The 26959-nt window shown below is 36.6% G+C and overlaps 3 protein-coding genes across 3 annotated transcripts in view; 1 reads left to right on the forward strand and 2 right to left on the reverse strand.

Moving 5' to 3' along the window:
- Positions 1-145: 145 nt before the first annotated feature.
- On the reverse strand, positions 146-14801 carry LOC110850413 (serine-protein kinase ATM). The gene is made up of 43 exons (XM_022097850.2): positions 14381-14801; positions 14140-14286; positions 13982-14075; positions 13700-13861; positions 13484-13619; positions 13300-13399; positions 13108-13200; positions 12804-13046; positions 12540-12691; positions 12221-12454; positions 11105-12147; positions 10841-11005; positions 10679-10764; positions 10433-10595; positions 10196-10353; positions 9843-10109; positions 9307-9732; positions 8780-9224; positions 8365-8658; positions 8139-8172; positions 7182-8061; positions 6942-7116; positions 6733-6847; positions 6598-6650; positions 6418-6493; positions 5952-6271; positions 5758-5857; positions 4879-4910; positions 4646-4732; positions 4260-4560; positions 3684-4176; positions 3360-3566; positions 3089-3278; positions 2912-3021; positions 2547-2805; positions 2336-2442; positions 1941-2213; positions 1690-1838; positions 1466-1572; positions 1332-1370; positions 1000-1075; positions 705-916; positions 146-615 (listed from the first exon to the last, which is right to left on the reverse strand). The coding sequence occupies exons 1-43, from the start codon at positions 14462-14464 to the stop codon at positions 434-436; spliced, it is 9069 nt and encodes a 3022-aa protein (XP_021953542.2). The 5' UTR covers positions 14465-14801; the 3' UTR covers positions 146-433.
- A 149-nt stretch (positions 14802-14950) lies between these two features.
- LOC110842438 (cytochrome b-c1 complex subunit Rieske, mitochondrial) lies at positions 14951-16778 on the forward strand. The gene is made up of 6 exons (XM_022088182.2): positions 14951-15256; positions 15373-15558; positions 15660-15749; positions 15989-16076; positions 16185-16333; positions 16430-16778. The coding sequence occupies exons 1-6, from the start codon at positions 15076-15078 to the stop codon at positions 16567-16569; spliced, it is 834 nt and encodes a 277-aa protein (XP_021943874.1). The 5' UTR covers positions 14951-15075; the 3' UTR covers positions 16570-16778.
- A 221-nt stretch (positions 16779-16999) lies between these two features.
- Positions 17000-26959, reverse strand: part of LOC110842437 (protein spire) — a 61794-nt gene continuing 51834 nt past the window's right edge. The window contains exons 8-14 of the mRNA XM_022088181.2: positions 24195-24445; positions 20719-20848; positions 20269-20645; positions 20075-20176; positions 19604-19980; positions 19404-19491; positions 17000-19202 (exon numbers count right to left, since the gene is read on the reverse strand). Of these exons, the coding sequence (XP_021943873.1) occupies positions 19107-19202; positions 19404-19491; positions 19604-19980; positions 20075-20176; positions 20269-20645; positions 20719-20848; positions 24195-24445 (1421 nt within the window). The 3' untranslated portion in view covers positions 17000-19106. The remainder of the gene's footprint in view (positions 19203-19403; positions 19492-19603; positions 19981-20074; positions 20177-20268; positions 20646-20718; positions 20849-24194; positions 24446-26959) is intronic.

Here is a 26959-nt window from a genome sequence, read left to right on the forward strand (position 1 = left end):
CAAAATGCTTCCAAAATTACTTTTTTACTCTGTTTATTAAAATGCAGCTTTCTAGTTGCGTATACTGATTATTACAAGATTGTATTGTAAATATGACTTCACTAACCTATCTCTAATCAATTATATGAAATTAATTACTTGCGAATGCGATTCTCTTTGTCAGTTTATTCGGGTAAAAAAATATGAACTTACATAAGCAAATCATTTTAAATTATGCTAATTAAAAATGGAAAATAGAGTTTTGTACTTATTGTATGAAGAACCATTTAAAATAACAGAACTAACGGACTAACCAACCCACAAGATTTTAGTATTGGGGGTGTGTTCGATATTTCTAAGCAGTTTTATATATTAAGGTTTGTAGTACTTACATACTTATTAATGCAAAGATCATTTCATAACCTAGTCAGATAATTAAATTTCCAGTAAGCTTTTATAAGTATGGTTGCCATCCAGGGAAAAGTCGGCTGAGTCGTTCAGGTTCCATGGCATGTTGAATGAGAAGTGAGACATGACCTGGGACGCTCAGGGCAGATGCAGATGTTCCGCTTTCTTCAACGCCCGCCAGTTTCTGACGCAATCGGAGCAATACCCTGGCGGCGGAGCTGTTTCGGGCTGTGGAATCAGAAAAAAATAAACGTCATCCTCTTACAGATGAAAAAAAGATTACAGTGATTAAAAAATGATTAGTGTAAATTGCAAACCATTCAGAGTGTCAGCATCCCCAGCGTTCCCCACATTAAATACACTGCCAGCTGTCTTGTTCAAACTCTTATTGGAATCTGTGGGCTGAACCTTACGCATCCTGTCCTGAGTTAACGTCCACATGTAGAGCGGGTCATATAATAACACTTCCAATATTGTGAGAATTATTTCCGAGTTGTTTCTCAACACTTCTAAAGTCATTTCACTTGACCTAAAGTACAAATATATAACAAAATTTAGTGATAACATAGAACTGCACTTCAAATTTTCATTAAGGTTGGTTGAATAGAATACTTTCTGAAAACACCCTCAACTCCTGCCACGCCCATTCCGTCTATAATATCTCTGGTCAACCGGAATGGAATCGTTTCTGGAAAGGAAGAATAAAATGTTAGCTATCCATAAAAAAGATGGTTCGCTTATGTATAAATTAACTTTGAAACGGGGAAGGAGTCGATATCTAAATTAATTATTTAAATATTTAATGTGAACAGGCGAAACAATTTGAACGCCAAGGAGAGTATCGAAAAGCAAGTGAACGTTATATACAACGTTATTTACTTTACAGAAACATGATGTCTTCGGTAGTGAGAATGTTAACAACAAAATATTGTCTCTTATATTACCTGGAGCAGGAAGAATTCTCCCTTGTTCGAATGCCACACCTAGAAATTAACAAACGAAAAATGCCAACCAATACTCGTTAAATATGATGATAGATAACTTAATAGGTTGTATATTACAAATAAATAGTCTGCACCTAAATCAATATGAATCAATTCTGCAGTTGTTTTATCCACTAAAATATTTAGAACATGGCGATCACCGAGTCCAAGTATGTAGCCAACCATTGAGTTTGTAGCCACACTGTATAAGTAAAAATTCATTAATAATATTTGGATACGAGTTAACATTGTTTACTCGCTAATACATGTTAATGCTTGCTAAACATTAATTAATTATTATATTCAAAAATCAAATCACCTTCGAGTATATGCCAAGCGACGTTCAAAGTAAGCTCCTGCTTCTTTAAAATTCTCAAAGAAAAAGTGACGAAATACAGGCTTAAAGTGCTCCAGGATAGACATGAATGTGCTGTACTTTTTTTCATTATCTCCACAATCCTTTACTGCCTAGAATAGAATCATCATATAAATATTACACATACTATAGTACCAATTATATAATTAGTTAATTAGATACAGCAATTGAAAGAATAGTAATATTGAAATTACAAGCATCTTTCTTCTGCACTCCAATGGTGTGTAATCTGTTGGGCGGTACTTGAAGTGCGCCCCATTAGCATCATTTTCACCAACCAAGTAACAACCAAATGTTAGAGTATTTTCACACCATTCTAAAATACCCGTCCTTTGGGACAATGGAACGACTTTGTACGTTCGAACATGTAATCTTCTAGCTTTTGTTTTTGGCTCAGTCTGAAGCAATTTATTCATTACACTAAACACTTGTTGCATAACGGCATCTTGTCGTAGGTCATCTTGCCCCTAAAGGTATAAATTAGATTACATTTCGATTAAGATTAAAGATTAATTCGATTTAATCAGTAAATACTACCATGTATGTGATGTTTTATTATACAAAATAAAAATGTAACCATATTACATACCTTCAAAAGCATGTTGAATTTGATACCATTGGTTCCAATACAAGAAATTCGCTTCGGAGAATTTATTCCGCCTACCAGGCCGTACGTTGGTTCAAAAGAATGTATGCCTAAAGAGAGGAAACATGTGATAATACAGTACGTAATATACTTTAGTCAAACAAACAGATTATTGTTAGCCAAAAGACACTACAAAACTTTAGGACTCATTTACCGATGATGTCGGCATATTCTCCGGATGGAGACACTTGGAGCGTGGCCGTTGGTACTGGAACAATCTCGAGGCCATTTAAACGTTTAATTTCTGCATTATTTGGAATGAGGACCGACAGTGTGGACGAATTCTTTCCTTCACGAACATTTGCCAATTGAATTAATGCTTCCCACAGACGTGCCATTTTAATAGTCAATGATCCCCAAATTTTGTGCTGCTTAAGGGCATCGACTAATCTTAGAGCAGCAGCAACCCGATTCTGGATTATATTAATACAAAAAAAACAATTAACCATTAGGAAGAATATTAAAATAAAGGAAAAGCTATCACCACATTACACAGGTTCACTTAAATTTAGTACGTACTTCAATATTTTGCTGCCTATTTGCTGAACCACCCGGTTGGTCCGCATGAAGAAGGGATTGCGTTAATAAAACTGGAAGAGTGTGGTATGGATGCTGTTGAACGCATTTAGCTAGAGAAAATAATGGAATAAATAACTGGAATAAATGTGAATTCCAGGATTTTTGAGCAAGTCTCACATAAAATGTTCATTATATTATCGCCCATTTTTCCACTACAACTTGATGAGGTTCCGTTGAGTCGTGCACTGAGTTGATGCAAGACCACGACATATTTGTACGAGGGAAGATACTCACTGGCAACCAGTTGGTTAACCATGGTGCAAAATTTTGTGTCGATAGACTCTGCATTTTCCATCCAAAGGGCCACCTTAAATTACACCATGAGAACGATTTAATTTCTCAAGTTATGTAGATTCATAACAAGCAAGTAAAATGTTGCTAAACATACTGCTCTGAAGACTAACAAATCCTGCTCGTTACAGTCCTTTAGTCCTCTCAAATAGTGTCTTAGAGCCAAGAGTAGAAATTTCTTCTTTTCGTCACAAATTCGCTGTATTTCATCTTCATCAATGTTGCTCTGTCGCTTAAGTGAAATTGCAGAACGTCGAACATCCCCATCAGCGACATTTGCAATAGCAGCGACGTCTACTTTTGCCTGAAGTTAATAATAGCAGAAAACAAAAAAAATTATGGGTGTTAAGTAGTTAATTAAATTCAGTGCAAAATTAGATTATTAGATGTGTTTTAATATAAATACAATTTGGATATTTACCTTGGCTAAATGGGCAATTTTTTCTGCATATAAATCTGACTTCATGTACTTTGAAAGATTTTGATATTGTTCATCAGCATATTTTGCGAGAACAAAATGGGCCTTTGTCCATTCTGTCTGTCCAGCAACTGTCTTTTTCTCAAAAATTTGGACGGACCTCAACAAATATTTCTCTAATATCACCGTTGGTCTCTCACTCATTGACTCGGATAGCCACTCTCCATGCAAAAGGAGCATGTTTGGGTACAAATCACAAATGTCAGGGTTCGACTTTTTTATAAGTTTTCCTAAAATATGGCGAGCAATATCTTGATCACCTCGAGCCCAATGATTCTTTGCAATCTCAAGATCCTTCTTTAAGCTACGATCCGACAAAGACGAAATGCAATTGGCACAATTTTCAGCAAACTCTAGTCTTCCACACTCTCTTGATTTTGCAAGAAGTTCCAACATGGAATCGTCATATGCAGTTTCGAGTTTGGAACTTGGATTTCTAAATCACACACACAAATGCATAATTAAAGTACGTAATTACACCTACCTAGGATCTACCTTTTCGACGAAAACGATTCATACCTTTGGTCGAAGGAATGTAAAAGTACACCTCGCAAAGATAGGACAGGCTCCTGGAATTTTAAATCTGCAGAGTTTATTTTGTCGTGAGTTCTCCACCGTTGCAGAAAGCTGTTAATTCCTAACGATCCATCTTTTGATTCTTCTTCAAAAAAATCTTCGACAACTCGCAACATTTGAAATTGCGAAAGAAATCCATATAGATTTTCTGAACTTTCTATGCTTGCATGCCTCAAATTCTGTGATACGCTCCTATATCCTCTTGCTACGTTCTCAACGTGATTTACAACGTCCTTGGCAAGTCCTGAAATTATAATGAAACCAACAATAATTTAACTACCATCATAATGGTAGTCATACATAGTTCTATTAATAGTTAATAACTCGACCTGTTTGCACACTTTCGTAAACAAATCGCTGTAGCATTCCATGAGTTCTGGAGTTTTCAAAGAAACTGCCATCCTTCAAGTACGTCGCTAGGAATAAAACACAACGGTATTTCATCAATAACTTTAATTGCCGATGTTAACAAATCAGTAGAATAACGAAATATTGAATATATTGATTAACGAAATAATAATACAAATATTAATTAACAAAATAAAGAGTTAGAATTAGTTACCTTTATCGCAGTGAAGATTCCATTTTGAAAGGCTAAATAAAATAAAACCTATCAGTACAGCTTTGCTTAGCCCGAACCAGGAATGATTAGTAAACCCGTGTTTGTCAGTAGTTTTCTATGAAATCATGTGCTACTATTTTGCACTAATTCTTCCATCAATCCTTCGTATTACTAGGCTCCAAATTCTAAAAATATTTACTATCCCTTCTCTTGACTACTTCCTAGTGGAGGTCGTCTCTATAGCCCCCCTGGTTAATTTTTGTTCATATTTAACTTCATATTATTTCGTGAAAAAGCAGTATGGATCTCTGGTCCAAATTTCAGCTTTCTATGTTAATTTCTGAAAATCGGTGGGGGTCACCCCATAGGGTCCCTCTAGATGAAAATTTTACCAATTTCACTTCATATTCTTCCATAACGGGCCATTAGCAGCCTCTATACCAAATTTCAGCTCGATTGGATGATTTTGAAAATCGGTGTGGGTCACCCCCTCGGGTACCTCCGGTTGACAAATTTTCCAATTTGACTTCATATTCTTTCATTAGGAGCCATTAGCAACCTTTGTACCAAATTTGAGCTTTCTACGACGATTTTGAAATTTTGGTGCATAATACCCCACCCACTCCGATGACCCCCACCGGTCAACCACTGGACCAATGTTACCCATCTTCGAACTCGTTTCCTAACTTTGTCCAATATGCATATGGTAAAAATTTCAAGTCAATCGGTCAACTCGTTCGAGTTATCGAAAGACAGACGGACAGACAGACAGACAGACAAACGGACATGACAATTACATAAGCCCTGGTTCGGGCTAAAAAGTATTAAAAAATTAGCAGTTGAAAAATCAATCTTAGGTTTGCTTGGTGCTGGACTCACCGCCATCCACACTCGTACTGAATTTCTGCAAGATCGTAATCTAGCATTTTATCTTCGGCCTCAGCTCCCTTAAGGTATGTCCACAGACTATTATATAGCGCTAAATAATTGAAGTACATACATACATACTTAAAATGTGGACAGTTTTTATTGTTAATAAACTTAGAATGGTCAGAAATACAAAATATATTTACCCAAATCTTTTAGAGCTCCTGCGACGCCAGCTTTAGTAGAAGAGTTTGAATCTAGGGCGTTTCCATCGGCAGCAGACAGAACGCGGAAAAACTGCCTGCGTTGTTGAAGATGACTAATATTCATGACTCCATCAGAAAAACGGGCCGAACCGCACCCATACACTGCATCTGGCTCCCCAATACTCGTGTATGCTTTTAGTAAGAGTTCCATTGATTCGCCGCGAATACCGCCACGGGATGCAGGAATGAGCAAATTTCCTTGAGAGTAAAATGCATCCATATCTTCCTCTACGGAATCTTCAACATGTGAGTTGACTCCCCTTAATTTCGTTAATAAAAAATATCCCATGAGATAATTCAAGCTTTTGTTCATATATGAAAATTGCACTGTCAAGTGGTTTATTCTATGGAATGATCGGAAAATATTGTTTGTTTGATACACTATTACACATATAGTTAAACTTACATGTCCAATTCAGTTACGGCAACCTCAGTGAAAAGTATGGATGTAAGATATGCTCCACAGTGTTGTGCTGCTCTGGCTAATAACAAACGTTAAAATTAGACTATTCATAAATAAAATGAAAAAGTAATTGTGACGGACATTGCACGTATAAACCAATGTTTCTTCATAAAAAAAGCTTACACAAATCAAAATAGCTAATATCCATCCAAAAATTACTATCCCATGGTGTAATTCTGAAATTAGAGGAAACAAGAAAAAACTTTTTAACTAAAAACAAAATTGCTTGTTATTTACTAAAGTGCATTATTTACTTACTTTGAGCTCCCTTTGTATTCCTGAGGAGCCGGATGGATTCGTAGAAATTGAATAACTCCAATTAGATTTCGTAAAGCAAGTTTGTTCGTATAAATTGATCCTTGGTTTTCCACTCCTGAAATTATTATGAATACAAATATCTATTACATAAAATCTTTAGCTTTAAGCTTTAGCAAAAACTAATAACTAAATATGTGAGAATATCATACCAACTACAGGAGTAAAACTGCGAGAACAATCTGAACTGTTCGCCAAGTTGTACAAGCACTTGGTGAAGAAGTTGCGGAAATAGCCCGACACAGTTTTTCTTACAAGGGGATTCATACGCCCAGAATACAGCAAAACGTAAAACACGAAAGGAAGAATCTCCTGACAAAATTCGACCTGTAATTATTGTATAAAAATATGATTTGACATGTTAAACATAATTTGCATAATAATGAAAGAACCTTAATACGGCACACAGACAGCAAGGACGCGATGACGCTGTCCCCTTCTTTAAAACACTCGATGAGGCCACAGGTTAATTGTGTAAGCCAAGTTTTATAATCCAAACACTCATTCATTTCATTCAGACCTAACTTGGTCTCAATGACATTGGGGTACACCTTCTCAGGTGTCTTTGGGATTGTTCCTTGCGTAACTTTGAAAGGTTTAAGAATTGCGTCGGTTCTTGTGTTTGTAAAGTCCTTATTGATCAGTTCGGCGCACTCTGTCGTGCGACACAAGGCTCTTAACACGTCGCCACTGGTGGTAACCAACTTGATGTCATCCGCCTTTAAGTAGTCAACTAGAATTTGCATAATCGTGAGTAGAGATCCAGCCATCCCTTTAATTTCTCGTTTCTTTGGAGTGCAGTTGGGCAGTACCAAGACGGACAAATCAACAGGCCCTATTTCCCCCAGGCATCGAGCTGCTTCAATAACGACGTCTTGATCTGTTCCATTTTTTATGACGCTAAGTAATGTTTGGATTAGGGCATGAAGAACTTCACTTTGGCACTCGTCCGAGAAGCGTTTTCCTTCCATTAATCTCACCAATTTCTCGACATCGCGTTTTTTTAGACTTAACAGTTCGCGGATCCACACTAGTCTTTCCAGTGTCCATCGCTCACTTCCGTTGTCGAGATAACTTTTTAATTCTTTGAATAGAGACCATTCCGAATCGCTTTTAGTATTTCCAACCGACTTTACACTACTACTACCACTTGCACCGCCATGACCATACTTTACACTTTGTAAGACATCTTTGTACACATCAAAGTCACTAACTTTATTACTTGGAAATGGGTCCAAGGTGGCAATGCAGTCAACAAAATCCTTTTGATATCTAAAAAGAAAGTCACATACAAAGTTATTTGACAATTTCCCAAGTTTTTGTCGCCAATAATAAATATCATCGATTACCTAATCAAGAGAATATCCAACGGTTTTTTCGCAGCTAGAAAATAAAATCAAAATGCAAATTAAAGATGATCCTGGGGACTAGGTTTTTGTAGCCAAAATTATCAGTGGTGGTTCCTTTTTATGTATAAAATGTTCCTCAAATTGAAGGATCGTTTTTATGACGACATGATCAATGTTTGAAGATTTGTAATGGACGAAATACAGGATTATCTACAATGGTACGTACCTTTCAACAAATCTGGATGTCTTACAACCGATACCACCAAATTGTTGACTACAGTATAGTAATGTTGTTTCATCTCATCGGTGTAGTTAAGCGTTAGCGTCAGCACTAATTGTGATATCAGGAAGACGAGCGACTCTCTCAGGTACTGGCTGTATTTTCCTTTGCCATTTTCTAAATTTAAGAGACGAATATAACCATGCACAACAAATTGGCAAACGTATTCCTTCATTGTGTTGAAAATTGGGGGTTGTTCTTGTAAAAGTTGTTTTACAAAGTACGCAAATTGGTGAAGTCCTGTAAAAATGGAAATAAAACTATAAGTGTCTTGAACCAAAAAGATGTGAAAGGAGGGGATGACCGAGGAGGAGGGGGGGGGGCATAATTTTATTCACTAGATACATCGTAATTTACTTACGCCAAAACTTTTCGAGCGCATCATGGGAATTGTGCACTCTTGTGATTAATATCAACAGAGTATCATAAATAGCTTTGGGCGTATGGGTGGCCAGATACGCAATGAGTGATACGTCCTTTCTACTTGAATTTTCTCTCAAAAATTTTAATCCAATATCCACAGAGTTTTCGTCATAATGCGTTGAAGATGGTTCGGGAAGTACAAATGTGTTTGGGCAGCCCCAAGCTGATGGTATTTTCGCATCAAAAACGAGAGACACTAACTGCATCACCACATCTTCAAGTCGGGTCATCATGAGAGATTCTGTTTGAATTTTTCCACCAAGGGTAGTGTTTAAACGTTTCTGGAGTTCTTGAAGCTGAGTAACATCCTTTCCAGCGATTGATTGATACTTATAAACGGCTATCACGGGTACAATGCGAGCCATTAACATACCATAACACTCCTATAAAAACACAGGGTTATAATTTTTTAAATCACATTAAGCCTACTGATATATTATAAGTCAAATTATTTGGATAATTTACCGTTATCAGGTCCTCAATAGGTTCCCCTCCAAAAAACTTTGCAATTTCAGATAACCCTTCCGTATCATTCTTGAGAAAAAATTCGACAATAATCTCTTTCCGGAATTTGTTGTAGAAAGCCGCCATCGACTCGCATCCAAAAAAGGCATAAGGAAAATCATCGATTTTGTAATTGGCAGCTAGCCACTCATGAAGAAGAAACGAAACATGACAACACATGGTCTCTGTCACGGTGGACGAAGCATAGAGCAAAGCTCGATATGATAACGCAATGTCTATAGATTTCTCTTGAATTAATTGGAGAAATGAAAAGATTGTCTTTTTTTGAATAAACGGATACGCGAAAATAAGGCGAGATAGACATGCTAGGGCTATTGATGTTCGATTAACTGCTTCCTCAGCATTTTCATCCGATGTCAAGTTTGTCTGCAATTTGTATACAAATGATAAATTAAGTAAATAATATTAATGTTTATGAATGTCAAATCACAGGTAATAAGTTAACACTGCACGCAAAGGTTAACAAATTGACTTACAGAAATACTAAAGGTCTTTTGAACAAACTCGTAAATTTTGTCAAAGTATTCCGTAAGTGGCCAAGGGCGAGTCACAATTATTTCAGGATAAGCTGGCTGCACGGCGCAAAGCGGTGCAGCTGATTCGAATGTTGTACAGATAGTCTCGTTAGCAAAGAGTCTAATTTGATGGCTTGGATTATTCAAAAACTCGTAAGCTTCATTTAGAACCCAACATTCGGGGCCTGATTTTGGAGTAAACACGCTCCACAGCAATTCAGGATCACTCTGTATCGAGGAGAGGTAACAAAAATTCACGTTATAAATAATCAATTTGATTGACCTTTATATATTTAATTTATGGCTGAACGTACCTTTGCTAGTTCAGTTAAAGCTTTGAAACCGGGTTGGCAGACTAAAATGCTTGAACCATGCGGCTTCCCAGTTTTCATAAAAGCGGTCAACGTTCCAACCAAAATCATTAAGTTTTTCTTGTTCACATCACTGTCTCTTGAAGTTAATCCGGTTATGTCTGCGTATTTCATATACTTATAAAATTTTCAAATAATTGGAAAATGGTTTATTAAAGCATAATCACAAGGTAAATTTACCTGAGAAAAACTCCCAAAGCTTTGCAGAACAATGAGGAACCAAATAAAATCCCTTCGACATCTTTTGTAAAAGGTTTGTCATAAGAGTGAGGACGTCTGTATACTCTCTTTCCATAGAACTAGAGGTCAGTGCAGGGATTAACCGGATTATCAGTTCAGAGCTCTGGAAAAATACAAAATATAACGCATTAATTATGACCTCAAAAGCTTTCATTCAAAATACGCTTCCGCTAAATAAACACTTACAAATTCGAAAATGAATGGAATGAAGGAATTGTATGTTTCATTTATACAGTCTCGTAAAATATCGGAAAACAAGTCGATGCTGTGGTCTATGGAAGAGTTTATAACAAAACTTAGTATATATTGTAGAAACTAATGTGTATTTTAAAGATTATATCACTATACCACAAATAACTCCATAATCAATCAAGCACCCCAAACTCTCCAGTGCTACCAATTCAATTTGTCTGCTCTCTGAGATCCCACCATCCTCATCGCCTCCAGAAATGAATCTAGCCAATATATCTTTGCTTCCAAACATTAAGGTATCGCTGGGATTGTTTGCTGCTCCTACAAATTATTTGGAAACAATAAAGGTAACATTAGCTAATCTGAACAATTAATTAGCTACGAACAATTTATATAAACACTCTTATCTTTACTACTTACTTTCAAGATATCTGACCAAATTACTTCTGTACGCTTTCTTGAGCAGCTCTTGTAAGTGTTGAGGAAACCTTTGTGCCAACATGACTTTGACGCCATCACAAAGCTGTGAACTTTTCAGAATGTTTCTTAAAACAACAACTAGTTCGTGCACTTGGAGAGCAGTTTTTTGCTTTCCCTTTATCATAAAGTCAATAGTAAGTTCAACACATCGACTAAGCGCCTTGTCAAATAATTTTTCCAAGTTAGTTCGAAATCCAAAGTCTTCGCCTCCTCTGGTTCCAATCGTGTATTTCTCCAGCACGTTGATAGAATTCAAGTATAAAGCTACTCTGTAATTTAGCTGGGTAAACTTTTTTATGAAATCTGGAGATGTATGGTCAAACACGGGTAATTTCTCAAAATCTTCCATTAGCGATTCCACCAGTCTCAGTGGGATAGTCGGGATCAAGGACAATTTTAGTACTTCTGGTTCTGTAGGGGAATTTCTCTTTTGTTCAATTGCTGCTTCAATACCAGGTTCACGAACAAAGCAGCATTTTAGCAAAAGCTTTTCAAAATCTTCATACACTGATTCAAACTGTCCAAGTTCTGATGGAATATTAACTTTCATGCTGATATTTGGACGAAAGCAAAACCTTTCCGCATAAATAAGGTTATGCGTTTGTCGAACAAGAAGGGAGCACAAAATAGTAGAGATAAGTGGTTCATGTCCTAGACCAAGTTCATGAAATTCTTCCGCTGACATGGTGGCAGTAGACGAATTCAAAAGCCATCGAATAAGAGAGGATCTTGGGCATGAGGTAGAAGCAATTTCCACGTCCATTTCCATTGTAGAGGGTACATGACTATCGGACCCAAGATACAGAGGAAGGGAACAACGAGACAAATATTCGGCAAGGAGATTAAGACTTGCAGGGGTAACAGGAATGGCCCCACCGGTGTAAACAAGAAGTAAGGAATGAACGTTCGAAGGTTGAATTTCAATTAAAATTTTCCGCAGCAATTCCAATGCTTCAATCTTGAATTCACTGACAGAAAGTGACCTGGAGAAAATAATCCATATTTATTTCATTCCATAAACTTCAATAATATTTATCAAGTACTAGCTCAGCTAACCTAATCGTCAAGTCCCACACATTTTCCCAGCATTTTGAACGGGATTTTAAAACGCCTGTCCCGATCAAATGCTTCTCAGTATTGAGCAAACACAAGAGGAAGAGGTAGACATCCCTCCTGGTCACATAGGTTGATTTCAGCAAAGTAGTTCCCATTTGGAAAAGATTTCCAAAGTTAAGTCGAGTGCTGACAAGTTGTGGAAATTGTGTAAAAACACCAGTTAAGTAATTCATCCTGCAAATCGAGCAGCAAACAATTAACAGCGTGTTGCTATTGCCGTGAAAGACGTTGATGGCTTATGAAATGAATAAATATGTACCAGACAATTTGGCTTTCGTTAGGAGTCACCCTGCTACAAATATCACTCAGCACATTCTGAAAAGAACGGCACCTCATAGACTTCTTTGTAGGATTTGGCTCATCTTCATCACCTGAACTTGAAGGCTCATCAAGCTGTCCATCCATGTAGACCTATTGCACAAATCATGAATAAATATATATATATACATTATTTATACTTAAATGTGTACTAATAGTGTTAAATTAATATATTGCTATGAAAGTTAAGGCTATGGAAAATTACCAGTTTTGTGCATTTGGCAGCTAGCAATATCAGTTTGTCTGAAACTTGTAAATCCTTGTTAAAATGACTATTTTTCTTGATCGCAATGTCATCCAATGCATCCAAACAAAAAACGTAAATAGATTTAACAATTTCTGTCCACCGACGACAATCATTTGCAAGAAATGCGGACGTGTCCTTCATACTGGTATCACAAGGAGAATGGATTTGCAATTGCACCAGCAGAAGTTCGACGATGACACCCTAAAAAGATTATAATATTCAATGGCTATCACTTATCTTATGTGTATTATAAATACTTCACCTCTTCGTCGTTGGTGTAATTTGATGAATTTAGGATCCTGGGTATAAGCAATTCTCCTAACTTGCATATTATTCCACGGAATTCTACCGCATTCTGAACATATAAATAAAAATAGTTATACAAGAAGTTACGATTTTTAGGGATAAAATATTGTGTAATTAAGATAATAATAATAATTATATTGAAAGTTACCTTTCTGCATAATGACGTGAATCCCCGCAATATGATTGATATATTAGTTCGGGTGCCAGCCTTGTCTGTTGTGAAAATATTCTCGTAAAATTGAACAACACTGTAAAAACAAAATAAATTCAAACAAATTAAAGTTTTTCATTAGAATTTGTCCATATTTAGCAAAATAAATGTGTTTATGTACTCTGAACGAAGGGTAGAAATAACAGTAGGATGATTCGATCCTTCTTGAATGCAAATGTTAATGCATTGCAGTAATGTAAATGGTGGTATATTGTATTTTCCATTGACATACAACTTCAGCAAAAGCTTAATCAATTCTGCATAGAATAACAGTCGCATGATATTAACAACAGACGGGCTTTTATAGTTTTATCAAAGTGAAGAAATAATGTATTACCGATCCAGCTATGGGATACGATGATGGACACATAGGGCTCAATTGACAAGAAATTATGGAGCATACTGACAAGTGCAGAACCATAAACGAGGACATGAGTATCCTGACTCAAGTGACTTACAATAAAAGTAAAAATGTTGTTCCAGGCAATCCAAGGACGATCTAAAAGAAGTGTTATATATATCGAATTATATTTGTTGTTGCAACCAATCCATTATAATTGTGTAATCTATAGTCCAAATGCTTCTCTAATCAAATATAGTAGAAATATATAAAACTTACGACACGTTCCCTTTTGGAAGACACGGTGAACAACGCTGAAACAATAATTTTTTGCTGCACTGCCAACATGGCTAGTGGTCAATTTATCGGTTTCCTATCAAAACAAACATGAATTTATCACCATTTTCACACGATTATCATATATCCCATCAACTTACTTTAGTAAAATATTCACAAACTTCATTAAAAAGTACGCCCCACGTCAATTTTTCACCATTTTTGTCTTTATGTACAGAATTTGAATCTAAGGTGCGACAAACGTTATCACTTTCACTCAACAACTCCATAAGTCGTTCCGCCCCTTTCTAAAAAATATATCAATCATCAACGTTTATAATCTCAATACACAAATCAATACAACAATGGAAACATATCACACAAAAAAAATATATGATATACCTTCCGCTCGGAGACTCTGTTGGACTTGAACATCGAAATTGCCCCTTGCACATTGTTCAAAATCGTTTTGTCTGACGACGGCATGGCTGCAGATTTCTTAAATTCTGGTGCTACTTGCTATCAAAATCAACAGGTCACAAGTTCAGAACAAGCCACAACCAGAATCGCTCGTCTTTCTTGTCTACATTGTATCCGAAATATTAAACCGCATGAATCTTTGAAGATAAGATTGATCTTGACACAGCAAAATTCCTTTCCAGGACTGATTAGCACAAGTCAGCAAATCAACCATTAGCAAAATAATTAGCAAAGATAATTGTCGATCAAAAATAACAACCAGTTCTCTCTCTGCCCGCTTTGCTCTCAGCAAACACGAACTGACGACGAACACAACTCTGCTGGTCTGACGACTGACTGCGAGTGAGCGAGAGTTTATTTTGCTCCTGCTGCTCTGGTTTGCGCTGACTTTTTGTTCCAATAAAAACACGGCGAACGGGGCAAAGTGAGAGAGCCAAACTGATTTGAACATCCCGCCTTAAATCCCTTCGCCCCTTATGATACATATTGGTGCGTAACTTCAACTTTGCCAAGAACTCCACCAACTTTTCCAAATTTATTCCGTGAGTGGATTTTTCCTTGGTAGTTTCTCAAATAGACATAAAATTGGAAAAATTCCTAATTCCTGAGTTGAGGACATGTTGAGCTACGTGGCAAAGTCGAGTACCATGTCGCCTTACATGAAGGCCACGGTCACTGCCGTCGCTGGGGCGAAGCAGGTCCTCAACCCTGCCACGGTTGTGGGTACAGCCCCGTCTGTCCCTTATCCTGCTCCACAACCAACCGATCCCAAATCTGGAGATACGTTGAGGAGGATGGGTGAGCAATTGCTATTACGATCTAATTAACAAATTAGTTCTTCAACACGAATGATAAGGAAGTACTAAATAAATACGTACTTTAGTTTTTAATACGGTTTATTTTAATTACTGTAGCTCCTCAATCTGGTGCGGTATCGGTGACATCAGGCGTAAGGAGTTCGTCCATTGTCCGGTACGCACACACAGATGTTCGGGTCCCTGATTTCTCGGCTTACCGTCGTACCGCTGTCAAAGACCCGACCACTCGATCAAGAGACTCTGCTGATTCGAGAAATTCATTCACGTACCTCATCACCGGAAGTATGTTTAATTTAGTGATAACCGGCGGAGAATCCATTTTTTAATTTAAACAGTAAAGTTCATCAATACATGTATGACTAATACTAAATGTTTGGTTATAGGCGGTATGGTGACTGGAGCCTATTGTGCTAAAACTCTTGTCACCGATTTCGTCAGCAGTATGTCTGCCTCTGCTGATGTGTTGGCGTTGGGTAAGAAATTTTTTCATTTACGTAATGATTTATTCAATGATAAAATACATCAGTAAGTGATTGGAGTTATTCATAGCATTCATAATAATAGAATGGAAGAAACTTGAAGAATTTGATCATGTTTTTTCCCCTTCCGTACCATACAGTATCTGTATCTATATCATATACTATCAGTCCCATTTGTCACGGCCATGTATTCGTTACTTCAAATAGCTTATCCTGCCTTCTATATTTTTCAGCCAAGATTGAAATCAAGTTGGGAGATATCCCAGAAGGAAAAAATGTTACTTTCAAATGGAGAGGAAAGCCATTGTTTATCAGACACAGGTATACTTCACTAGACAGTCTAGCTATATACCTATTACTTCATATCGCAATGGACTCAAAAGTAATAAATAATACATCAATAATAATCATGACCCGCTCATTTTGTAGAACTGCAGAAGAAATTGACACAGAGACCAAAGTCGACATCAACACCTTAAGAGACCCCCAACCGGATTCCGACCGTGTCAAAAAACCACAATGGCTCGTCGTATTGGGAGTTTGTACTCATTTGGGCTGTGTGCCCATTGCTAATGCTGGTTAGTTTGATACATTTAACTGCTTCGTATTGAATGGTTACTAAATTTTGCTTTTAAATTTTCCATTAAATTACTATTTTTGTCTGAAATAAATAGGCGATTTTGGTGGTTACTATTGTCCATGCCACGGATCACATTACGATGCTTCTGGACGAATTCGCAAAGGACCTGCTCCACTCAACTTGGAAGTTCCAGAATACGAATTTCCAGACGATGATAACCTACTAGTCGGTTAAAATAATTTATATTGCTAACATCTGTATATAAAAAATATTCGTCAAGTTCAATTTCAATGCCCAAGCTGTTAGGAGTCATCAATGTCGAAAAAACACTATTTGATTGATAAGCATGTTAGTTATTCTTAGAAACGAACTGATACATTGTATTACTGCAATTGGAATCTGTAAAAAAAATTGAATAATATCCTGTGTTTAAGAAAATATTAGCAGCTTGCATTCGTAGTTTGCATTACGACGGGTGCGATGATCATGGTTAATTTCGTCATCCATAATTACGGGAACGAGGTGAACAAAATGCTAAATATGCTCTATTGGTAATTTATTTTATTTAAGCGTTCTTTTTTTATTTATGTCTTTCACTTTCATCAAAAATACGACTCACAAAATAATTAATGATACACACATGCAGGATAATTGTATTTTGTTGTACCGGGGATGGAAACAAAACTATACATTATTAAATTTTCACATTGGTTAACTAATTTAGAGGTTTGTGGTATACATGTCTTGGAAGTATATCCTATTATGATTGATTAGTGATTATCTATTCTATCACAATCCGGTTTTCCAGTAGGAATTTATTGAATATAATCCGACTCGAGGCAATCCCTGTAAAATAAAATCTGAAGCCCGGATTGTGACGTAAAGTTAAATTTGATACCACTACCCCTTCGCGTTGTTGATTTATATAAATGCGCACCATGTATCCTGTATGTATGTACAATAATTAGTTCTATAAAGATCATATTTTGAAACTCGCGACATATGACATAAAACGTGTTCATTTTTGGTCTACCTGCCTAATTTAGCGATGGTTAGCACATCTTAAAAATTCGAAGAAAAAAAATTATGATACCTTTTCTAGTGATTTAATTTTATACTTGTACATTTACTCACTTTACTCACACGAGTAGTTTAAATACTTCTTTTGCGCATACATAAATACTTTAGCCAAACACAAGTCAATTTATCCTATTAAATCGAAACATGCCGATGTTCAAGTACATGCAAAATTAGGATACAAATGAAAATTATCATACATCAAGTTTTACTTTACACTGTCCTTTAAAACTAGTAACAATTTAAGTTTGTTTTGTGGGAGGAGTAATGGCAAAATATATTATTTATTGGTATAAATGCATCAATAATTATTACTATCGATAATTCTAGTTCCCTCATTTGCTTGATCTTTAATTTGAACTTATTACTGAACTGAACATAACATATTTTGACTTATTTCACGAAAATGCATATTAAGTTTCCAATTAATTATTAATTATTGTATTAAGTAATTTCAATTGCACACAATTATTGTATGTACTTCTAAACATTATTACTCGTAGGTCACTATATAACTTACAATACCACGAAAAAAATGGTTGATTGACTAGTTTACCAACTTTGTATCAGGATTTTGAAAACAAAAATGGATTTTGTCAGTAGTAGCTGCAAAAATATGGCTGCTCGAAATATCTGAGGTGCGATGACTTACTTGACGTGACTTTTTAATGTTTGAACTTTGACCTGAACCAAACAACTCGCCATCCGGTTAAATAAATATACACATTTTTTACGTATGGGAATTATTCCTATACAAAATATGGTTGAAAATTTTCTCCCCCTCACATTCCATGTAAAGAATAAATTATGAAATGTGTTTACACGCACAATGTAACGTACATCCATCGTAGATAAGTTTAGGATCACAGACAGATTAGATTGAAAATATTTTTCAAGGACTGATGAGTAATAGATCCTTCACCAGAAATAGCCAACTACATACATATTATATATAATTGTGGTAAGCAGTAGAGGCAGATATTTGTGTATTAATTATATAGTATTATAATGCAAGTTAACCTTTCGTATTACGCATAGGCCTGTCTAAAGCTTCTAGTTTTGTAATTTCATTTAAGATTTGTAGATTTGTAGATTCATTCTATCCAGAAATGTGTGATATATGTATGTATATATGTATGTATATTTGCTTGCTACTTCATTCATACACATAAATGCAATTGTTCCATCCTATAGGTGATAACATTATGTATTATGAAAGAGAAGAGCACCAATAGTTAAGGTTGAACATTCAGGTTTCACAGTTTCAATAGTAATGCTCATTATAAATTTTACTTTGAGATTTAAATTTCAAAATTGAGATGTCAAGTATTGTATGTATAATATAGATTCAGTTAGGAGAGCATTATTGGAAGCAAACACCTATTAAAAAAATTATGCACAAGACAACTGATGTATTCAAATTTGAGAATAATATGATTGAACGAATGTGATGGCCTATGTATGTATGTACATTGTAATACCGGAATGCGCATGCATAAATTAATAGTCAGTGTATAAGTATGAATAATTATCACAAAGAAAGGAGTTGCTACGAGTCTAGGTTGGAGAAAATAAGAAGATTATACGTTTGCGAGACAAAATGATTCTTTGATGTTTCTGCACTCTTGAACTGGAATGAATTAGTTAAAATAATTTAAATTTTTGAGTAGCGTTATCAAGTTCGTTTGATAAATTTAAGCCAGCTGGTGTAGCTGCGGAAGGTCAAGGGTCATATTTGCCCTTAAATGTTGTCCTTTGTTCACTCGGGAGGTACGAATAATTTGAAGAACCTACAAAATAAGAAATCAATTACTTAGCTTGGTGAGTTTTTATAATAGAATAGAAATTTTGGACACTAATGAAGTCCAAGATGATTCTTAGATTATTTGAGATAAAGATAATCTGCAGCATGAGCCATAAACGGTGGTTAGGTCGAATTCATGCACCATTGAAATTGACTAGGCTAGACATAAAATAAAATGTAACTGTACCATAGCTTTGCAGTCATGACACACCACCATCAACTGACCCATCAGTCTTTCAGTCTTGCCCTCTTCCTTTTTCCGGCCAAATCCACGTCTAAATGGAAAACAAATATACTTTAGATTCAAATAAGCATGCCAAATAGATCGAGAGTTGAACATAAACCCTGTTTGTGTGTACATATGTATGAAGTCATTTAATGGCTGACCTTTTGAGAGCTTGGAGACTAAGGGAGATGGATGAGACGGTGGGAAGACTGTATGGACCACTTTGTCCATCAGGAGAGATCCGGTCGCGCAGGTCGTCGCCATCCAGCAAGCCGCCAGGAGAAATGGACCGCTGACCAGAGTCGTCCGATTTACGGGAGAGTGAGGGCGACGTTGGTGCACTGCCTACGCTGTTCTTTCGCCCCTTGCCCATAAGGCTGTGACAACTGCCTCCTACTCCTCCCACCCCGGAGGGATGAAGTGGTGAGGGGGATTTTCCTGGCGTATTTGTCGGAGAGTCCTCTTCTCTCGTGGGTGAGAGAAGTGGGCTCAGGGTGGAAACGGGGATGTTAGCAAAGTGCTCTGTGGGTATTCGCATCTGCAATTCAGCACATAATCATAAATACATACGTACAACCTTAACATTGGCATATTGTCTTTCATCTTTGTTCTTATTTATTTTTTATTTGTACCTTTGAGCAACATTTGGCACACACCATCCGCTTGCAAAGCTTGCAGGTATTCCCCCATGGTCCAAACAAGCTAAACCTTGCCTTGAGACATAGGAAACAGACCTAACGAAGCATTGTCCATAAAATATTGCGTTAGAATCATTAAAGTAGTTTTGACTGTATAAAACATTTTTAATATGTAGAAAAATACACACCTTTCCTTTTAGAACATCCTCCTTCGTACTACAATCTACTGGTAAAGACTCCAACTCTGCCTTCGTTAAAACATTCCGAATATGAACCACCTCCTCCAAGTTTAGAGACAAGCATTCCATCGCCGTCTGCCACTGATTCGATTGGAAGAATTCTTCCTGCAACATGCTCTTCGACATGGAACGAGGCAGGTTTTGCTTCCTTCTCGCCAGAATTGGGGACACGGCGGGCCCATTTAGCGAGTTGTAAACGTTCAGCGTGTTTGTATACTCGAGTGGGAACGTGATCATGAGAGCACCGTGTTCTTCAGTCATATCAGGATTGCAAATTGTGTGCCTTCTTCTGTTGTCCACATTGGAAGAACTGTCACACAGAAGGTCTGGAATTGTGGAACAAAAAGCTTTAATTTCATTCAATTTGGTCTGATGATCGTGTATGTACACATGATTTACCTGTCCTCGTTTTCCAAGGGGTTGTTGGCTCAGACTGAGTATGTTCCGGACATATGTGACCGTAATAGCAGGTTCCGTCGCTATCTTTTGTTACTTGGAGTTGTAGATGGTCATCATCACTATCGTCATCCTGAGGAAAGCAAATTTCCAGTTTCTTACAATGCACGTACAAAATCATTTAGGTGTCGTGTAATATGTATCCTTATATAACCTCATCAGCAAAATAAGATCAAAACCTGACGCCAATTACCTCCTACTACTTAATAACTAAATGTCAAGCACATGTAAATCTGCAAAATACTTCAGCAGAATGATACGATCTATAACCAAACGCAGGCGGCAGGGACGAGTTCGTATTCTAATATTTCGAATACGTAGGAATTATGAAGCAATGATAATGCTGAAAAACTTGGCGAGCAGTGTTGAATTCGCAAACAAAGGAGGAGGAAGAGTTTTTGCTTGATTAAGCAGTCAGATTCCTGATCATCAAAACTGAAGTGAAGCTGTCAACAACTTTTCCTACAAATCATGAGCCCGAAAATTCACCCTTATACGACTACAGAACTGCATCACATCTCTGTACATGGTTCTAGCTTACATAATAGTCCAAACGGAACAGTGTTACTATACTTTGAAACGTAATTGTGACACGGAAGATGATGTAATAATAATAATGGCAGCTTTCATTAATTTTACATTGCACAATATGACGACAATCATAATCTGGCCAAGTGGGCTAGCTTGCCAAAAACAAGAAAGCACAATATGCTTACACATATGTATGCATACATATATGAGAAGAGTATGATAATTATATGCTATCTTAACTCATGCAGAAAGGATTGCAACAATTACAATAGATTTAAGACATGGATTTAATTTCTTCGATTAATGTGCATACTTGTTGTTAAACTAAAGATGAAACCCACAAATCGAATGGATTTTCTCAAAAAGAACTGTGCATCCAGGATGTAAATATTTTCCCATTGTGTTGTTTGTGACGCTATAAAAACTTGAACTCTGAACTCTACATATATCCTTCCCAGGACCGATATGGTCATGATCTTGATATAGAGCATAAAGCTATCTATCCTCGATGGGTGTTGAGTTGGACAACTACCCAAAATTGCATTGCTATTTCTACTGGTCTAGATTGACGCGTTTCATATTATGCATCTTTGTCTATTTGCTTACTGAAGTCATCGTCATTTCTGCCATTGACTATGGAATATACTTGTCTGAACCTATGCAGTGGGTGTTTCTTATTGCATTCAAATCCCTCGAGGAAAATAAACGTGGTGGGGTGGCCTTCGTTTACTTTTATTATGATGGGATAACATTTAGGATAATTAGGGTAGTTCAGATTGTCAAACAAACACTTCCATCATTTGTCCCTCATCGCCATCAGCAGTCGTGAGGCAAGTACAAATGATAGTGAAAGCTCCAAATTGTATAAGTTGTAGTTATTTATCATCATCAACAAATCAACATTAAACTCACTTGAGTCGACTTCAGGTCACTAATAAAAGTACAATGGGAGAGTGAAATGGTTCTGCCCACTTAAACATTCTCAAGTGCGTATGTACAAGTTAAAAATTTATGACGAACAAGAATTGGACTTTTAGGATAAAGGTGGCGATGGCCTTCTTAAAAAACGCCTACATTGTTCAGCGTACATTTATCTCTATTTATCTACTCCAAGTCTTTCCCGATACTTTTATAGGTAATTGATTTTTAAGCAGTTCAAAGTCCGTGTTATTTTGCTGCGTTATGTATGTACATGCAATTGTTCAAGTATCAGTTCTAGTGCACATTTGCATATGTAACTTTGTTAGCTTAAATAATGTGTTAATCATATACAGATATTTTTGGAATAGTTCAGCATTTTGTAAGCTTTCGAAACATTGTTTCAAAATGTAAATCCACCGTCAAGTATTTTATACCCAATGTATGCACATAAGTATATATAAGTAAATAACTTCCTTGATTTTCGTCTGCCAACCGCAAATCCTACTTTCATCAAAATAAATGACTTAATCCGTAATCCAAAATAATAAAGCGACTGCATTCCATTGTTACACTCCTAAGCAAAAACGGGACATGGAATTGTGTAATTGGCAACCATATGTATTTGTACATGTAGCAAGAAGATGCAATGCAATGAGCAAATTGGCTCAAATCTTAGTTTTATGTCCCACACCCATCTTATTATTATTTCTTCTCGGTTAGATGTACAAAAGGTGATTAGTGATGGTTTTGACGAATTCAAAGTTGAATATCTCTGGCAGGGGGTTGAATTTTGGACTGATTTTTGGCGAGTTATCAGATAATACTCTCAGGAAGATATTTCCAAAATTTTGTAGCGATAGCTTCATAAATGCCCCCTCCAGTGCCCTCAGAGTTGGAGGGAGTCAAAAAAAGATAAGCATGAGACAAAAATTGTTTTATATAGTGAAAAGCATGCTGAGTCCCTTAATAATAGTCGCAAAGACCATTTTTGCATCAGGACCTAAGAAAAAAATCTTTTCTTCAACGCCATTTTGTAAGAGTACTAGTTTGGAAAACTAAAAAAGGACACGTCTCCAAATTTGACCTCGCCTCATTTCGTAGAGTACACAAAACCGGAAGCCAGATATGCTAACCTATAGTTTGAGACATGGGCTTTCACATAAAAAATGCTAGAAATCTCTACAACTAAAAACCATTCCGTAATTAAGGTTTGAATTCGTCAAAAGTAAGTCTGATCGCCTTTTGTACTGGCATGATTCCCTCCCATAAAAACGCGTAATATTTTTGAATGAATTTTTAACCGAAGGAATTACTTTATGTACCGCCGTTTTCCGTTATGTCATTTCCCAGGCATTACAAAAATCAGTAGCCATGCTTCTTCTCGTGATACACAAATTGTACAATATCTTCACTTTACAGTTGGTGTTTCTATGTATTTGACAAAGCTCGAGTCCCTTCTTGAAAGAACGTAGCACCAAGTTTACAGCTAAAACATTTATCTATGTATTCCAAGCCAAACAAATAAAATAACAAACTAACATGCTTCCGTTGAAGCAATGCGAATTGTTGGAAAGTGCAAAGCAAACGGTGTATGTGGCAAGTGTACAAAATATAAACTCGACTAAAAATGTACTGTACTTCACAACTCAGCAACACCAAGTCATTACAAAAATAATTGAAAGTAAACAAAATGAGATCTTGTCTTCAAAACCCTCCTGGGGACTCACTCCTAAGCAGTGCTAAGCTAATTGAGTTTCATGTAGTGAAATTTGATCCCGTGTCGAAGAAATTAAACAAACTTGCAATTTCATCTCCTAATTAAACTCAATGTAAATTAACCATCCATCCATTAACACCTGAGGCAATAGAGATGAATGGTTCCTTATAGTTCATTGCGGGTATAAAATTCTGTAGTGATGCTGTGTAATTAACGTACATATAAGTACAAGTCTGCTCATCATTTATACCTTATCATTTCCATACAGTGCATCCAAATCAGCCTTGATAAGTCTCCTCTGTGGTGTAGACTGAGACTGCAAACTGTCATTCTGGCCTCCAGATGTACTATTTTTTGTCGAGGTGGAAGAAGTGACGTCTGGAATGTCGGCAGATTTTTTGGACGCTGGTGTTGATGATGACCTCCCGGACGCTGATGACCTATCAGACGTCATTTCGTGCGATGTTTGACGACGAGGTGCTTGTCGATGGCGAAGGGATTCTGAAAATAGACAAATAAACTGTTGAGTAATGATGCACAATGGTCACAATCATATCATTTTGTTCCCGTTATACCAAGCAAAGTAACCAAAATTTATGTATTAATAATCATGTCGATGTCATCAACATTTTGTCAAGCACAATGGTATGTATTTACAAATATAATTTTGACTTTGCGTTATGTCGTGAGAACTAAATTTAAACAAAAGACAAGGTTTTTTGACAATTCAGCATAAACAAACATGATTCGCTTCATTTCGCTGCGGCAAAATAAGAGTGTCATCATGAAAAGAAAGTTGGAATATTTGACGAATGAAGGACGACAAAAAAAGATGAGACGATGATGATGACACTGACACCATAGCGCAGGGGGCGTCTCGTTTACAGACAATAAATGTCACATCTCATCAACCAAACCGTAAACAAAGAGGGATAAACAAGTTATATCTGGGCACCTCATCGCTTACGGTAAATTGTGAACGGTGATGATCACCAGCTTTGTTTTGATTTCTGGGACATGTTGGCTCAACAAACAAAAAAGACGACAAACCATTTCAGGCGGACATTATGACAATAAGATCACATTGCTCGTTTTCAGTATTTTATCATGTCGTGATCACCAAGAGGAAATCGTACTAAGAATATATGTACCTGCTTTATTGTACGTCTTGTTCACTCTGGGTGAAAACCTTCCAATTATAACACAGGATTAAATCAACAATTAACGCCACTCACTTGACGGTAGCTCACAATTCCAAAAGACGATGACTTTTAAACGACTGCATAGTTTACTCACACACCTTTATATTGTTTCTTCAAAGCACGATTCTGTATTTTACGCATATGCAAGTAAACAATCAGCGTAGAGGAAAATCTAATCCGACCATTTGATCAAACTCGCTGGTCCAAGTGCTTGTACACTGATTGATGAGTGAGTGACATCACAATGCAACCGTTTGGAAGCAAATGCCTCAGATTTCAAAGAGGAAAAAGTGAAAGTATTCTCAGCCAATGTCATCCTTTAAGTTTGGAGGGAACGCTACTATATAACTTGGCATTAATGTAACATCGCTGTAATGTAACATGACCTCACAACTCACAATTCTTAAAGAGTGACCCAATTTATATTTTATATATGGTCAGAGTAATAAAAGAGTAAACAAATTGGCGTGGGATTTGGATGACCACTGCACTTCAAAGTAGAGGTCAAATTACCCTGGGTGGATGTAGATGGATTCCTATACATACATCAATACATATGTACAATCTGCATGGAAAGGCTCAATATTGAGTATGCTTAGCCTACACAAAATCGTGCTCAAAATCTGCAATTCCACACAATCGAGTATAATATCTTCACTCATTCTTCTTCGCGAAATAGATGAGATTTATAGGACCCACAAAATTCGTGCACAATTTCGCCTTTTGATTATGAAATTTATAAATAGTCTTGTTACATAAAGTAGAAGGATGACCTTAATTTGCCAATTGCTTTGTTGCTAGATTATCATTATTACATTCGTGCAATAATTTAAAAAATGGTCTATACGGTTTCGTATGACTAATACACTAAATATATAAATAGTTAATATTATTATTACCTTATATCATTTCAACGTTGATGGTCGGATATTGTTATGTTAGTCAATAATTTCTTAATAAGAGTCCCATTTCTTAAAACCATAGTCAAACAACACACTAATGCAATTCACAAACTGAATAAATTGACCATTTATCCGGAAATTATTTGTGCTTTGTGCATGCGTTTTAACAGGAAATTCAGATTGTAATAATTCAATTTATGTAGTTATGTGTAATCCGATAACACATATATGGAATGATATGAGTGTGTATGATTAGTTTGGCCAGTCAAACGTGCCAAATCCAGTATGGGTCAGACGTGATGTGTCCAGTGCAAGTCTAAACCAGTTGGATTATCCAGATGTCGTAGAAGCCATGGCACTTTCTCTCTTACTCTCTGGCACTGCTTTCTTCAATATTTGCACATATTCGCTCAACAACCAAGAGCATTCTTAGGGAAAGGTTACCTTGAAGTTGCTGCTGCTAAACATGCTCCTCCACTCAGTCAGACTGAATCCTTCTAAGCTTGGTATATTTGCAAAAATTTTTGCAAACCCGGGTTTGCTAGCCTATTTTCACGAACTACGTCATCAACTTTTCCAGTGCAGAGTTTGCGGGCACTTTCTCTCTCGCTTTCTCCGTTCCCCCGACTCGCTTTCTCTGCCCGTCGCCCATATAAGAGCCACCCACACAAATACCTTCCGCCATGCATTTCTGAACTGGTGGCCTACATCCAGCTCTGTATCTGCAAGGCTACAATCACTGACACTTTTACTTTATGAGATTTTTCGGGGTATGAGTCACAGAAATAGAGCAATGCCACATGCCACTACTCTCCTATAGCAGAAGTCCCTTGGCTGAAAATGACAGCCTTTAATATAATTGATGAGAATTCCTCCTATTCCTTGAAGAAAGTAAAGAAGCTGCTCATTCT

The sequence above is a fragment of the Folsomia candida genome, unplaced genomic scaffold (genome assembly GCF_002217175.1).
Source record: "Folsomia candida strain VU population unplaced genomic scaffold, ASM221717v1 Fcan01_Sc001, whole genome shotgun sequence".
Taxonomy (NCBI): Eukaryota; Metazoa; Arthropoda; class Collembola; order Entomobryomorpha; family Isotomidae; genus Folsomia; species Folsomia candida.

Bases quoted from the DNA above. Each gene is read 5' to 3' on its own strand.
- LOC110850413 (XM_022097850.2), bottom strand. From the start codon at position 14,464: ATGCCGTCGTCAGACAAAACGATTTTGAACAATGTGCAAGGGGCAATT. The intron at 9,733-9,842 runs GTAAGTCAATTT...TACAAATTGCAG, and splicing joins AAAAGACCTTTAGTATTTCT to ACAAACTTGACATCGGATGA. The intron at 7,117-7,181 runs GTTCTTTCATTA...CAATAATTACAG, and splicing joins TGTCTGTGTGCCGTATTAAG to GTCGAATTTTGTCAGGAGAT.
- LOC110842438 (XM_022088182.2), top strand. From the start codon at position 15,076: ATGTTGAGCTACGTGGCAAAGTCGAGTACCATGTCGCCTTACATGAAG. The intron at 15,750-15,988 runs GTAAGAAATTTT...TATATTTTTCAG, and splicing joins TGCTGATGTGTTGGCGTTGG to CCAAGATTGAAATCAAGTTG. The intron at 16,334-16,429 runs GTTAGTTTGATA...TGAAATAAATAG, and splicing joins TGTGCCCATTGCTAATGCTG to GCGATTTTGGTGGTTACTAT.